Raw genomic sequence first — 15820 nt, forward strand, 5'->3', positions numbered from 1 at the left:
CCAGAAACATGTTTAAAGAAAGCATATGCATGCACTGATACAGAACCAACTTCTGAATTTGATTAATTGGCTGCCTCTAAAATCTGTGGTATCAGATTAGTGGAAGTTCTTGTATGTGAGAGGAAATACTATGGCATCTTAGATTAAACAGAAGGTAAAGAAATTATCTGGCATCTCAAATTAAATTTAGGACAGTGTTAGCATTTTGCACCAGTTGCCATCTTTTCTCACTGTACTTCATCTTCTCTGACTCCTTTAAGTCCATCCTGCTGTCAGCTAAAATCCCTCTACAATCAGTTAAGGGGTCTGATCTGGAGTCATTAGCTTTTGGACATTAAGGCTTTTTAAAGTAATAGGATCTACAGGTAGGTGAGGTGCATGCTATGTAGTATCTGTATTTCTTTAGGGAGTTCCTTAATGCGTTCATATCCTAGTTACTCATATTTCATTTACTTGAGCTTGTCTGGTTGATGTATTGATTGCTACTTGTAGAAATGATGTGGATGGGCTTTAATGTAGTGTTAAGGTGTGTACTCCAAAATTACAGTGTCTCAGAGAAGGAGCAAAGCATCACACAGCTTGTACATATATACCCATGCAGCACTGTATGTACATAACTGTGCAGCATGTTAAGTTTATACCCACACAAAGTTGTTCTTACATACTCATGCAGCACTGTTCTTATATAGCCATGCAGCATTGTTCTTACTTATCCATGGAGCATTGTAGTTACATAACCATTCAGCATTGTTCTTACATACCCATGCAACATTGCAAATACATGCCCATGCAGCATTCGGAGTTGTTGCATCCTGAAGCATGAGACTTGCTGAGAGCTGCTGCCATCTGAGTTACCAAGGAGGAAAAAAAGGCATTACAGTTTCAGATTTCAACAAGTTCAGTGTTGAGTACCCATTTTTGCCTAAGTGTTTCTTGTAAGAATAATGAAAGGGCTCTGCATCACTCAGTATAAGTGGTGAGAAATAAAGCACAATGAGTGTTTCTCACACACCGATCTAAAAAAAGGGACACATTCATTCAGCAGTTAGAATTGCTGCCTTGTAGTGCCTGGGTCTTCAGGTCATTTCCTGTCTGCAATTTCATCCCTTTGGAGTTTTAATTTTCTCCCTGTGTCCATTAAATATTTGTTAGGATTTTCTGTTTCAGTCCATATTCAAGGACATGCCACTGGCTGAACTAGTGATATCCATCATTCTAACTCCTGCAGTAAACTTTGACTATGGGGTTGTGTCCGTCCCACACCTATGCTCTGATGGCTGATTGGCTTGCCCCTTGGAGTGAGATCAGCAAGCAGAGTGGAGACAACTTATGTGCTTTATTGCCTAGTCTAGGGAAAGCAGCTCTGAGGCCTCACTGGAGCAGCAAGTGGCTACAGGCTTCCTTTCTGGCAATTAAGATCTCATAGGAGAAACCTTCCATGTCAAAAATATTATGTTTTTAAGTGTTTTTGATGTATTTTTCATTTTCTGAAGAATAAAGGCAATTTTACTACTATAAGAAGTATCTTGACAGAAACTGCTATGTATAGAAAGGGGCTGTTTTTGTGAGGAGAAAAAAATGTACTACATTTGAGGCATTTTAACTGAAGTGTAAGGATTTAAAGAATGGGACATTATTTATGTTATTAAAATGGTGTTTGAGTGGGTGCTTGTGTACACTTCATGAAAACTTGCCTTCATCATTTTACTACTTGAAATATTTTACTTGAAGGTGTCATATTTAAAGATTGGAAAGTGTATTTCAAGACTAAAAATGGATTTTATGTTTGGTGCTTGTATACACTTTGTGACAACTTACCTTTATTTCCTGTTTTCTTTCAGTGCACTTTCTGTGACAGGGACTTAAAGTTCTGACAAGGTTTTTGTGTACTGCTTGCACTTTTACTTTTAATTTTTTAAGGACTGTATGGGAAAGTGTATGTGTGCTGCTTGTGAACACTTGTCTGTCAAGGTACCTTCTGACTGACTCTTCCCAGCTGATTTTCCCAGCAATCAGACATTTTCCTCAGCTACAGCATGGATTCTTACACAGGTCTTGCTGTACATAAAAGGAAAAAAAAACAACAGAACAGGAGCCTTACTGGAAAAGCTATTGGATACAGGCTTAATTTCTGGCAACATTTCCTTTTCTAGGGAAAAGTTCCATACCAAAAATATTACCTTTTTAAGTATTTTTATGTATTTTTTTATTTTCTCAAGAAGATTGGCAGTTTTTCTAATATCAGAAGTATCTTGTCTGAAACTGCTATTTATAGAAATGGGCTGTTTTTGTGATAGAAAAATGTACTGTATTTGAAACATTTTAACTGAAGTGTAAGGATTTAAAGACTGGGAGTTTTTATGTTCCTGAAATGGTGTTTGAGCATTTTTGTGCTTGTTTACACTTCATGAAAACTTACCTTCATAATTTACTGCTTGAGACGTTTTGCTTGAAGGTGTTCTGTTGAAACTTTGGGAAGTATATTTCAGAGCTAACATGTATTTTATGTTTGGTGCATGTATACACTTTGTGACAACTTACTTTCATTTCTTGTTTTCTCTCCGTGCACTTTCTGTGATAGAGACTTAAAGTTCTGACATGGTTTTTGTGCACTGCTTGTGCTTTTACTTTTGAAGTTTTAGGGACTGTATGGGAATGTGAAAGTGTGTGTGCTGCTTGTGAACACTTGTCTGTCAAGGTATCTACTGACTGACTCTTCCCAGTAGGGCTTACCAACAGTCAGGCTTCTCCCTCAGGTGCAGCATGGATTCTTACACAGGTGCTGCTGTACATAAAAAGAAAAGAAAGAAACAGAGTAGAAGCCCTTGCCTAAATTGAGGGCTCAGATAGTGTCTCAGCCACCAGGGAGTGACTCTGTAGTGGCCATTTGTTGTTCTTCAGACCACTCTCTCATTTCTCACGGTTCTTCTGGTATAGTCCCTTCCACCGTCATAGATCAAGGGTTAATACAGGCATGGGAGAACCATCTTCTTTGGGTCTGTACATTTCTCTAAGAGGTTCTTCTCAGAGGGGCAGGGGAAAGGGACCTGTTGCTTGGGATGAAGTGTCATCTCTCACTCTGTCTCCTTCCAGGGATAGCCCTAGAAAAAAGAAACAAAAGGTTTGACATTGCTCATCCAAAATACATTTTGTCTGTTCATAAGGATAATTTTCCTGTGTTAGTCAGAAATATCCTGGAGAGCAAAAATCCATACCTGAAGACTAACTAGGTGCCAGTATATTCCTCAAATAAATATGCCAGAGGATTCTGTCATGCTCAGAGACAGGGCTCTCTGTCTTAATTCTTAAGCAAAAGCAAAAAAAAAAAAAAAAAAAAAAAAAACAGAAGCTGAAGCTCAACATTCATAATTTAATAAAACAAAGTTAAACAATGAAAATAAAAGCAGCAAAGTTTCGGGTCTGTGGCTCTTTTTCAGTGTATAACAGTTGTAAAAGCATCTACAACTTTTAAATAATACACCAGCCAATCAAAAAAATATTAATCCCATGACTTCATTATATAAAACTTCATAAAATGATTCATTAAAGAACCTATAAACATGAAAGTGCATATACATAATTACGTAAAATATAAATTCATATATATATATATATATATATATATATATATATATATATATATATATATATATATATATATATATATATGTGTGTGTGTGTGTGTGTGTATAATTTTTATGAATAATTATTAAATTATTACATTTTATTATTAAAGCAACCCAGATGTATATAAAATCATAATATATCATGCTTAGCCTTCAATATTGGTTTAATGCTGTATTATTCAGACTGGGTAGTTTATCCAATCTGAAATAGTTTATCCATTTGTACAGTGCTGTTTCAGTTTTAATCACGATGTCATCTTTTTTGATTGGCTGGTGTATTACTGAATATGAGTAGATGTTTTTACAACTGTTATACACTGAAAAAGAGCCATAGACTTGAAAGCTTTGCTGCTTTTATTTTCATTGTTTAGCTTTGTTTTGTTAAACTTTGAACACTGAGCTTCTGTTTTTTTTCTTTTGTTCATACTACATTTTGACTTTTGATGCTCTTTAGCCGACAGGAGAGAATTTATTTATTTCTACATTTTCTTGATTCTTAAGCCCAAGACTTTGATTCAGAGGAAATTTTGTCCTCTCCAACTCCATTAGAGGAGTTTTCTCTTTTCAAAGATTTAGTTCCTGGATGAATGATGTATTTTTGTAGGAACAAGTGGATGTTCTGCCTAAACTGAGGAGATATTATAATATGCTGCTTGTGCATTTACCTCATGTGACACCCATTGCTCCTATTATGCCAGTACTGGAAGATTTGTTAAATGCTGCTAGCAACAACCTTGACCCTCAACCTTCAGTCCTTCAAAAAGATAGAAAACGCATTAATACCAGCCCTTTTCCAGTGTAATTTTGTAAATAATTATATGTCATTTGTGAATATCTAACTGATTTATACGATATGTTTGTGTTACAAATGTGTGAGAACTGCATGTCATGTGTGTATCAGTCTGATTTGTACAGATATTTTTTGTTGAAAAGATATTTGTAAAGTGCTTGTTTTGAAATATATCCACAGTGGCCCTACTGGAGAGAACATAAATGTATATGCACTGTTGTAACTGTTTAAATGTATATCACAGGGATCATAGGAGGTTATTAGGCTAATGACCATAGGGCCCTTACAAGCCTAGCCAAGTTTTACTCTTATTTCCACAATCAGCACCTGTCACCCCTATCCAAGAGGGATGTAGGTGGAAACCCTAGGGTGAACTTACGGTTACCCATCCAGTCGTTCAGATTGCATTTGAAGTGGGCCAATGAGGTGCTCAGCTTGACATGGAGTGGGAGTCTGTTCCAAAGGTGTAACTATAGAAGACTCAAACTTGCATGTATTCCATAAAAGAAGAACTATATCTGGAGCTCAATATAAAGCACAGTGACATCTCCCTAAGAACTCATTCTTCCAGATGTTTGAAAACAGAAGGGATGGGGAATGGTAGGTGGGAAGTTGAGGAAGAATGAAAATGGACAACACAGATGGAATGTTATGGTGAGTACATAACTTCTTTATCTGATGTTGTCAATTTTCATTCTTTCCTCAACTGTTGAGACAGTTCCCTGCTACCTACAGTCTCGGGTGGACTATAAGGAAGAATAGTCCTGATCACAGTTGAACCAAATGATGCTCTATCCCTGGAGACTAGATCTTATTTGTAATGAGTAACAAAGGTATAGGGAGTAGCCGAAGCTGCTGCTGCACATATGTCGGGCCATGGAAGCTCTGGATAGAAAGACTGAAGAAGGTGCCCTGGATCTAGTTGAATGAGCTCATACCTGTTTTGGCAAGGTAACACCCAATTTGTCATATATATAAATGAAATACAACCAGTTAGCCATTTAGCTAAAGTTACTTTAGTGACTGGTTTACCCAATTTCAAATCCGCAAAGGAAACAAACAGTTGGTCTGTTTTTCTATCTTTTTGTTCTATGTAGGTAGAAATGTAATAGTTTGTGAACCCAATAAATGTAACATGTTCACCCTTGTTTGTAAAATTAGAAAAGAATACTGGCAAATTAATGGACTGATTGATATTAGATTCTGACACCACCTTGGGAAGGAGGGATGCATTTGTTCATAGTGTCACTCTATCCTTGTGAAAGATCAAATATGGGAGTTTTGAAGACAAGGCTTGAATCTCTGAAATTCATCTAGCAGAAGTAAGCTACTAGAAGAACAGTTTTCCAGGTAAGATATTTAAGCTCACATTTAGCTGCTGGTTCAAATGGGAATGTGTTAGTGTCTGTAGTACCAGATTAAGATCCCATAGAGGAGAAGGGTCTTTAAATGGGGGTCTCAAAAGAAGATTGCCTTGCAAGAAAGTTCTGCACAGCTTATGAGAGGCTACTGAAGAACCTTCAACTCCAATATGAAAATTTGATATTGCTGCTAACTGAACTTTAATAGTTGAAGAACTAGCTCCTTTTTGAAAAAGTAAGACTAAAAGATCGAGCATGTTATGTATTGGAGCTGAAAAGGGAGTCAACATAATTTTGTTGTGCCCAGTAAACAAAACTTTTCCATTTGCTTGTATAGAGGTTTTTTGATGAATGTTTATGGGAAGATAAACATCGGATAGGAGAAGAGAGCATGGGTTCTCTGGCTACTAATGGAATTGGAGAAACCAGGCTGTCAGCCTGAGGTTTGAAATGTCCAGATGGATCATGCCCATTGGGTGAAACAGGAGGTCTGGAATTGGATCCAGAATCCAAGATTGGTGAAGTAAGTGAGGCCAAAGATAGGGAAACCAAACTTGTTGAGGCCAGTAAGGTGCAATGAGAATGACTTTGCTCTTCAACCTGACAGCTCTCGTGCAGAAACTTTAGAATCAATGGGATTGGCGGGTAGGCATAAAGTAGACTGGGGGTGGCAATCGTGAAGTAGAGCATCCCTTGGTGATTCCCCATGGGGGGACTAGGGGAAAATAGCTGCTGCATTTGTTGTTTAGGGGGAAGCAAAAAGATCACAGCAAGGCTGGCCCCATTGATGAAAAATCATTCCCGCCACTTTCTTGTTGAGAGACCACCAGTGAGGTAGAAGAATGTACCTGCTCAGTTTCTCTGCTATCGCATTGGACTTCCCCAGAATGTTCATTGCTATAAGAAAGTGGTTGAATGAGATTGCTTATTTCCACATTCTCAGTGCTTCTCAACACAAGGGGTAAGATTTGGTCCCTCCTTGTTTTTTGATGTACCAAACTACTGATATATTGTCCATTTGAATTGCAGTCATCCCTGGAGGGAGAGCATCCTGGAAGGCCTGCAACACTAAGAGCACTGCTGTCATCTCTGGGACATTTATATGCAAGTTGGCTTCTTTGGGGGACCAAGTGCCTTGAACTGTTTTCCCCAGAAAGTGGCCCCCCCACCCCAACTAAAAAGTGTCCATGGTCACTATGGCCATTTGCTGAGGGGGAATGAATGAAAGACCTTGAAGCACATAGGTTCATAAGTTCATAGGTAGGTACTAGGCTGTCGGCCAAGGGCCTAAGTAAGCCTAGCCAACAAGGTTCCCTATGTTTTAACAGAGGAAATTGGAAGGTTAACCTCAGTCCAGCAAACTTTAAAATGTATCTGAAATTAAATTACTTTACGGGCTAGGCCATAAAGATGCTCTCTCACTGGTTTCAGTGCAGCCAGAGACACAAAGTCTGTACTAGGAAGCTTTCTGTATTGTTTTTGGGGTGAAATAATTACTACTCTGGAAGCATGGAGGTATGAAATTATTTTATGACTTCCAGCACCTGCCACAGATCTGAGAAAAAGCCCCTGTGTGTGTGTACTTTTACAGTTCGGTGCTAAATCCTGTCAGCTTCCAGTAATGGGGGTTTGCATGGGAACTAGAAGTCAGATGACCAGAAGTAATGTCATTCTGCAAGCTATCCCAGAAGTAATATTTTAGACATTATTTTGAGAAGTCTCTTAGTGAGACTGACCATTCTGTATTCTGTCTTGGGCCTGACAACAAGAGGGACCATTCACCACACCATCTGCCTTGCTCTATTAAGTAAGCAAGGAATATTAATTCTCTTAGATTCAGTCAAGGAATATAGCGAAGCTTAGTTTAGATATTTTTTCTTATTTGTCTGAGTCTGTCCTTCAGTGTTATTTTAAATATTTCTTGTGATTTTGAACTCTGATGTCACTGTGAATAAATGTTAGTATTGTCTTGTTCTTTTATTATTTATTATTAAATATATTTAAACCTTTCATTGTGGCTGATCTTTGTATAGATATTTAAGTATGGAGAGTATTTGCATATGTATTTGGTGACTTGGTGACACTACTGGGCCACTCCTAATAACCTTGTTCTTGATCAAACTACCATTTGTATTGATATTAATTTCACTTAGTATATTGGGTAACCTTGGAAGAGCCTTAATGCAGCTGTCAGGAGTGTCTGGTGGTAGTCATAGCTAACTTATAGTCTGGGCAGAAGGGGCATAGCTAGTAAACCTGTGCCAGTCTTTCCCAGGTAGGTGTGTATGTGAGTGTGTGTGTGTGTGTGTGTGTGTGTGTGTGTGTGTGTGTGTGTGTGTGTGTGTGCGTGTGTGTGTGTGTGTGTGTGTGTGTGTGTGTGTGTGTGTGTGTGTGTGTGTGTGTGTGTGTGTGTGTGCAAATCAAATCTCCACGAGTGTGTGTGTCAGCTACTTGAGCAGGGACACAAAACACTGATTGGACAGAGAGAGTGTTGGAGGACTTGGCTTGGAACCCTGACTAAGGACTCAACTCTATAGAGGTGCCAGTGGGGAGTCTTATTGGGGATATGGATAAAGAGAGAGGAATCAGCCCCCAGACTGACTGTTCCCTGTGTGCTCTTAAGGGAAATTGTACTTGATGCAGAGAGCTGCATCTGGAGATACTGTTTGTGTACCTGTTATCCTCACAGTGAATGTTCTCCACAGGTGCCAGTGGTGAGGATTGAGGCTCCTTGATTACTGACCCAGAGGTGGGGGATCACAGAATATATGCCTGAGTGTGTACATTAAAGATTTCTAACATTTAAACTGTTTTAGACATAGAGGTTTGGTTTGGCCCTGCTGAATCTCAGCTTATCAAAACATTTAATAGAGAGAAATTAATTTATAGAATTACAATGATTTTTCAAGCCCCATATTATAAATATTTCAAATCCTCTGTTTTTTTTTTTAACAGACAAAATAATCACTCAGGGAACAAAAATAGATGGTGACAAACAACAAAAGACAGTGATCTTTTCTGAAAAAGGGACAGACTAAGCTGAATGACTATGCCAGCAAAATTTGTTGTTGACTCCCTTCTGGCCCAGTCAGCATTGGTTCTCCCTTCTTATGGAATTGGCCAAGGGCAGTTACCACAAGCTTTCTCACAGATGATTTACTCACAGGAGTTTGATTCACCCCAGTCTCAAACATCATCAGCCGACTGCCTGGATGAATCCATTGTGACAACTTTTTAGCATCATTTAATGAGGATGTGCAGCAGGTACTAAAGCCGGCAAGAAATCCTGCTACTAGGAAATCTTTTGTTAACCAGTGGAGAAGATCTTCTAGTTTGTGCTTCACTTATAATCAGGGCCCTATCCAGAATTATTATCTCTGGTTATCATAGGTTAATAGATAGGTACTAGGCTATTGGCCCTAGGGCCTATATAAGCCTAGCCAAAAGGTACCCTGGCTTTCGCCACCCAAGAAAATTATTTTCCTGTGCCACTGTCAAGCAGAGCCACAGAAATGATCCCCAGGGTGAATTTCCTATCTCCCATCCAATCATCAAGATTTTTCTTGAAGAGTGCTAATGAGGAGCTTTGTTTGATATAGATAGGTAGTTTGTTCCAGAGTATGGGAAGTCTCTGGGACAGGAATCTATCCCTCCAGCATGTTCTGTTTATTGTGGTGACAAGGTTTAGGTCCCTAGAGCGTGTAGCTCATAGGGATTGGGATTTCATTAAGTGGAGCATGTCTAAAAGCTCTGTGTTTGACATAGCTTTGTATGTTAGGCAGAGATCACCTCTGAGTAGGCGATATGCGACGGAGTAAAGCTGCAGTTTTTTGAGACAGTCTGCGTAGGGCATCTGTTTGAGGCCAGTAATCCTCTTTGTGAGGTATTTCTGCAGCCTTTCCAGTTGTTGTAGATGTCTTGTGAGGTACATACCAAAAGGGGCATTGTACTCTATAATGGGTCTAATGAGTGATGAGTAGAGTGGAACAATGACCTCTTTTTTCCTGGATGAGAAACCTTTTGTGATGAGGTGTGCCACGTAGAAGGATTTCCTGACCACTGTGGCAATGTGATTATCAAAGGAGAGACTACTGTTGACCTGTGTCCCAAGGTCTCTTATCACACTTTCGGTGTTAAGTAGACTACCGCCTATGTGGTAGTTCATGGGTACAGAGTTTTTACCAAAAGGGATGATGATGCACTTTTTAGCATTGACCTTGAGACCATGTCTTTGATACCAGGCATCTGTCTCAGTGAGGCCCTTTTGTAGGATGTCCACATCGTTAGGTGTTTCGATTATGGCTCTTAGTTTGCAGTCATCTGCGAATTTAGTTAGCCAAAGACCTTCTGTGTTAGCCTGTACTTCGGAGATGTAGATACCAAACAGGAGAGGACCCAGGACTGAACCCTGTGGTACTCCACTTGTCACTGGTCTGAAGTCTGATTTGGAGTCTGCTACTTTCACAGTGTGGGTTCTGTCAGTAAGCCAGTTGGGAACCCATCTTGTGCCATAGGGATTTATACCTAGTTTAGTGAGTTTATCTATAATTCCAGAGTGGGGGATGGTATCGAATGCCTTGGCGAGATCTAGATCGGCTGTGTGAACCACCTTACCCTCATCTATGGCTTTGGTGACTACTTCAAAGAAGTCTATCAGGTTTAGGAGACATGATCTGCCTTTTACAAACCCAAACTGTATGGGGTCCAGAGTTTGGAGATCTCTATTGTCTTTGTTTATGAGTTTCATAATGATACGTTCCATGGCCTTGCAGACCAGGCTCGTCAGGCTAATGGGGCGGTAGTTCCCGGGGTCTGTTGTGGCCCCCCTTTGTGGAGTGGGATAACTGTTACGGTGCGCCATTCAATGGGCACAAAGCCAGAGGTGAGGCTATGATTGAACATGGTACTTAGGTGGGGTGCCAGTTCATTCTGTAGTTCATGTAGAAGGCAGCCTGGGATGTTGTCAGGTCCCATGGATGCTGTGTTCTTGGCTTTGGAGAGTGAGGTTTTTACCTGTTGCGCCATGTTTACAGGAACTTTGCATTCTTCCGGTATAAAGATGGGCCCTTTAGGGGGTGAGAGGGGGGTAAAGTTAGCACTGAACCTATCTGCCAGGATGTTGGCAATATCAGTTGATTCTGTATATTTAGTGTCATTGCGCTGTAACTCAGAGCAGATCTGAGTGTTGCCATTGAGATTCTTGACATAGCTATAGAATGCTTTGTGGTTGTCTTTAGAATCAGTGGCAATTTTGTTTTCATAACTAGCTTTGGAGGATTTTATGAGGGATCTCAGCTTCTTACTGAGGCTGACCAGGGAGTTTCTCCGATCATGGGATTTTACTCTTTTTTGCAACAGTTTCTTTCTTCTGTTGTAGAGTTTGTTTATGGCAGGGGACCACCAGATTGGCTTCCTTTTTTGGAGGATAGCATCTTAGTTCTGTTAGGGATTGCACGATCCATGCACTCGTGTAAGTGCTTATAAAGTGCATTTGTGTAGGATTCAGCAGTCATACCTCTATTGTCCATCAGCATGGGTGTCGTGAAGTTTGCCACTTCTGTCTTAAGAAGCGTGAAGTTGGCTTTGGAGAAATTTTTTACTGTGGTTTCCCCAATGGTTGGTGGGGGAGGGATGTGATTAGGGTGATTAGCTTGTGGTCGGATCTGACCAACGAGGAATTGACCTCTGGTGTGGAGCACCGGTTGCCCATGTTGGTAATAACCAGGTCTAGGATATTGCTGCCCCTGGTGGGGGTGTGGATAAGTTGATCCAAGGCCTTGGAATTTATGAATTCCAGAAAACGTTGAGCACAAGAGTTGGTACACGAGTCGTTTTCCCAGTTAATGGTGGGGTAGTTGAAATCGCCCATTATTAGGGTGTTAGGTTGTACCCTAATATTTTCCAGTGTATCAAGAAATGAGGAGTGGGAATCTTGGGGCATGGTGGGGGATCTGTAGCAAGCTACAATTTGGATTGCTGTCTTGCCCAGAGTTAGTTGCACTTGGATAATCTTGGATGCATTAGGCTGAGCAACTAGCCTGGAGGTGTGGATATCCTTAATGAATATGGACACGCCTCTGCCTTTAGTGTTTCGGTCCAGGTTAGGTGGCCGAAAGGTGTGGTATGAACATTTACGTGAGTTAATATCCTATGATCTAGTTACAACTTTGGCAAGGGTTATTTATCAGCCATTTCAGCATTCTTGCTCATGGATTTTCCTCTTCATTTCTAACTTTGTTCAAACTGTTCTTCAAAGTGGTTTTATAGGTTCATAGGTAGGTACTAGGCTATCTGCCCGAGGGCATTTATAAGCCTAGCCAGAGTATGTCGGATTTCGCCACCCCACTGATTAATTAACTGAGCCTCTGTCAAGCAGAGCCAATGAAGTGATCCCAGGGGTGTATTTTCTGTTACCCATCCACTCGTCAAGGTTTCTGTTGAAGAGTGTTAGTGAGGGGCTCTGCCTAATGTAGTTAGGAATTTTGTTCCAAAGCATGGGGAGTCTCTGTGACAGGAATCTGTCCCTACAGCATGATAAGTAAGTTCACCTATTATTCAGGGGACACAACCGAGATCTTTACTTTTTCCTGGAAAAGTTGTTTCTGTTTTTGCTTGAGCCAGCTATTCTGGCTTTTTTTTTTGGTTCATTTTCTTTTTTGGTAGACTAATTGGTTTATTGCTTTGAATCTGCTAGAGAGTGTCTGGGTCGCAACTATTTTTGATGGATTAAGCCCTTTGCTTTTCCATATTTATAGGGTTATCTGTTGAAGAAATACCCCATATATTCCCTTAGTATTTTCAGAATATACCTTGAATCTAGCCATTTGTCTCATTTCTTTCAGAATTTGAATGACAGGGTGACTGGATTCTATATACTCTGGCCAGGCTTTTGCAACTCAGGTGTCATCTTGTCTGTACTGAATCCTTTAGGAAACATATACAGCTGTGTAATTCCTAGTATAGGACTGGAAAAGGACAACCTGTGTCAGTTCAGACAATTCTAGTTGGTTGTTCCTTGCTGTATCTTTTCTTGTTATTCCCACCATGGTAAAATATTTCCAGACAGGATTAAGACACATTCTAATACAACCTTGTTTTCTTTGACTACATGTTGGATTCTAGAAGCATTCTAGAGGTACCTACATGCCCTCTATATATACTTGTCCAAAGCATTACAAACTGGATTCCGTTTCCATGCCGAAGAATAGCCTTGCTAGAACCATTCTCCAGAGGCTTCTGGATCCTTATTCTGCCTCCTCTTGAGTTGGATAAGCTTTGGTAATCAACTCAAATAGCCAAAGGGTACTGCGGCAGTGAGAATGATGAGCATAATACAGTTGCACTTAACAGTAGATATTCAGATTCTTCACTGCTGCAGTGGCCACACTAACCCTCCATCTACCTTCTACTGTATATGCAGTAAAATCTGAAATTTCAGAACTTAGAAAAAAACCTTCCTAAGGAAGAGTTTACATATTCCTGGCTTTAACAGACTGTTACCTTTTTAGCCAGATCAGTGACTACCTTAAACTAAATTGTGTCCTTCTGACTACAATTGAGAAGGAACTAATCGAGCATTTATATATTTCCAATAGTTTAGTATATTATGACAGCATTTTCTATATGCCTGTAAGTATTGTGTTTCCTTAGTTAAAAAATCTCCTTTTTCTGGAGTTCATGTTGATTTCTGGTCTTGTGGTTGTATGTGTGAATGGGCGAATATGTCCATATCTTAGGATATTCCTCTGTTCTGAGGTGTAGCAGTCTCAGAGTTGCTATTTGTGACTAGCACCCCACACAGGAAGCTGGTTTGATTACAATATAGGATGTTTTGACATGTGGTTTGTTAGGCAAAGGATTGTAATTTAATAATTGAAGTTGTGGTATTAACACTTTAGGGCTTTACCATTCTGACAGGGTGATATTATTTTCTGTTTACATTGCTACATTTGTGATCATTTAGCATTTATTTCTGTAACTTTAAGTTGCACCTTCCCTGGAAGTACTAGAAGTCTTTCAGTAATTCATTTTACTTTAGCTACAGGGTAGGTGCACTAGACATCTGCTGTCTCATTTGGCATTTTCTAGTAGTGCGTTCTGGTTGATTCTGTACTGAGAAACCATGATATATTTTCCAGCCCTGAATATTTGATAAATTCTGAGGGAAAAAGTTGGCTATAAAGACCTAGAGATTGAAAAGGGACAACAACAGCAGATAATGGACAGCTGTGATGGAGGGAGCAATAAATATAAAAAAAAAAATCTGACAAAAGGGAAGGCCTGTTTTCTGAGCACTTACTACAGTCTGATATCAGTATGATTAGTCTCACTGATTATTTTTAGTAAAAAGAAACCTTTATCAGTCAGCATTTATGTAACGTTTGTCTGTAAATATTGTGTGATATTAAATCCTAAAAGTACAATGTTAAACAGAAACTTGCTATCTATTTCCTTCCCAGTCAGTTATTCACTGTTAAGCTGTCTGATCTCTCTGTATTGTAGGTGATGTGAGGAATGATATCTACATCACGTTGATGTATGGAGACTTTGATAAGTATAACAAAACATCTCAAAAGAATGTGGAGGTCATCATGTGCGTCTGTGATGAAGAAGGAAAAGTTGTTCCAGTAAGAAACCAAATTTTGTTCCTTTGTTTTAGGACATTAACTGGTAAGATGTGCAATAGGTTTTCTGGAAATCTGCAAAATAGAAATTAAGAAATCTTTTAAGTCCCATGAGAAATTATATCAGTATTGTTAAAGTATTTCGCTGAGTGTTTTTAGGTCTTTGTCTTTTTCTGACAGGTGATTCTGCCCCCCCCCCCCTCCCCCATTTACATTTTCAGTTTTCCTGCTCTTTTTAATGTACTTTCGACTATTTTTTAGTTGATCAATCAAATCTGACTCTTTGTGACCTCAAGGAGTCTATATGCCAGGTTCATCTGTCAAAAACTGCCTTTTTAAATTCTTGCAAATTCATATCTATCACTTTAGCAATGCTGTTCATCTATCTTAGCTTTTGCTGCCCCTCTTTCTTTTGAAACAGTAAGAAGCTCAAAATGTAGCATAGCAAGTTAATGGTGTTGTGAGGTCTGTTTCTGTCATACGGTAGTAGTTGGAAAATATATTACATTTTATAAAGCTATTGACATAAAATCAGCCAGCATGTATTAACATATGACTGTTAATAGAAACAAGAGGTGTGTTGTGATATTAAATATTTAAATCAGAGGATAAGAATGAACTGAATGACTTAGGAGGTTGCTTTTGTAATAAGAAGTCTTACCTTGTTTGCAGCTTTTGTTATTTAATAATGTATTCATCAGTTACGTTAGTGGACTGATCTAACAAATAGTTTTTTTGTTTTTGTTTTTTTGCCACAGACTGGGCTAAGTGGCACCAGACTTAAAAAGGAAGTAGTAATAAATAGACTTACAGGCAGTTAGTAGTTTCTCAGGTACTAACGACAGTTAAAACATTATATTCTGATGGGTGATCTTGTGGCGCTTCACATGTTTGGAGGTCTCCTCTAGTTTCTCTGTGTGACCAAATTAAAATAGTAGGCCAGATTATTAAAGATTACTGCAAAGTGCACACCTTCTGAATTCAAGCCCTACCACAATGTTTGTGATGTCTGTGCACTCATAAAGGTTACCCAAAGTGTGCATCTGGCCTAGTATTCTTTTGGTAGTTAAAGTGTCTCATTTGATACAGATTTGATTGTGCTGGCTTGTGAAGATGGCCTGCTTACAATAATGGAAAAAGAAGTTGAGAAAAAGGAAGAATACATTGGAGTCAGAAGAAGACATGGAGAGACCACGATTTGATTTAAAATAAATAGTGAAGATTGAGATAAGGCATTTTTATCACTCAGTACTAAGGACACTGGTAAGAACTTGAAATAACTTTGTACGATTTGAAACATTTATCATGACTGTTGACTATGCCAAAAGACTGGAGGTATAAAATGTTGCTGGTTCAGATTTTTTTTCATGGCCAGTATGACTCCATGTTACTGATGATGCAAAAAGCTCACAGTGTAGA

General features: G+C 39.2%; 1 protein-coding gene across 1 annotated transcript in view; it reads left to right on the forward strand.

Moving 5' to 3' along the window:
* Positions 1–15820, forward strand: part of DOCK2 (dedicator of cytokinesis 2) — a 4134711-nt gene that overhangs the window by 889276 nt on the left and 3229615 nt on the right. Inside the window, exon 14 of the mRNA XM_044069535.1 lies at positions 14280–14404. Within this exon, the coding sequence (XP_043925470.1) occupies positions 14280–14404 (125 nt within the window). The remainder of the gene's footprint in view (positions 1–14279; positions 14405–15820) is intronic.

Source organism: Protopterus annectens, chromosome 4.part0, assembly GCF_019279795.1.
Source record: "Protopterus annectens isolate FY-2018-M chromosome 4.part0, PAN1.0, whole genome shotgun sequence".
NCBI classification, from domain to species: domain Eukaryota; kingdom Metazoa; phylum Chordata; order Ceratodontiformes; family Protopteridae; genus Protopterus; species Protopterus annectens.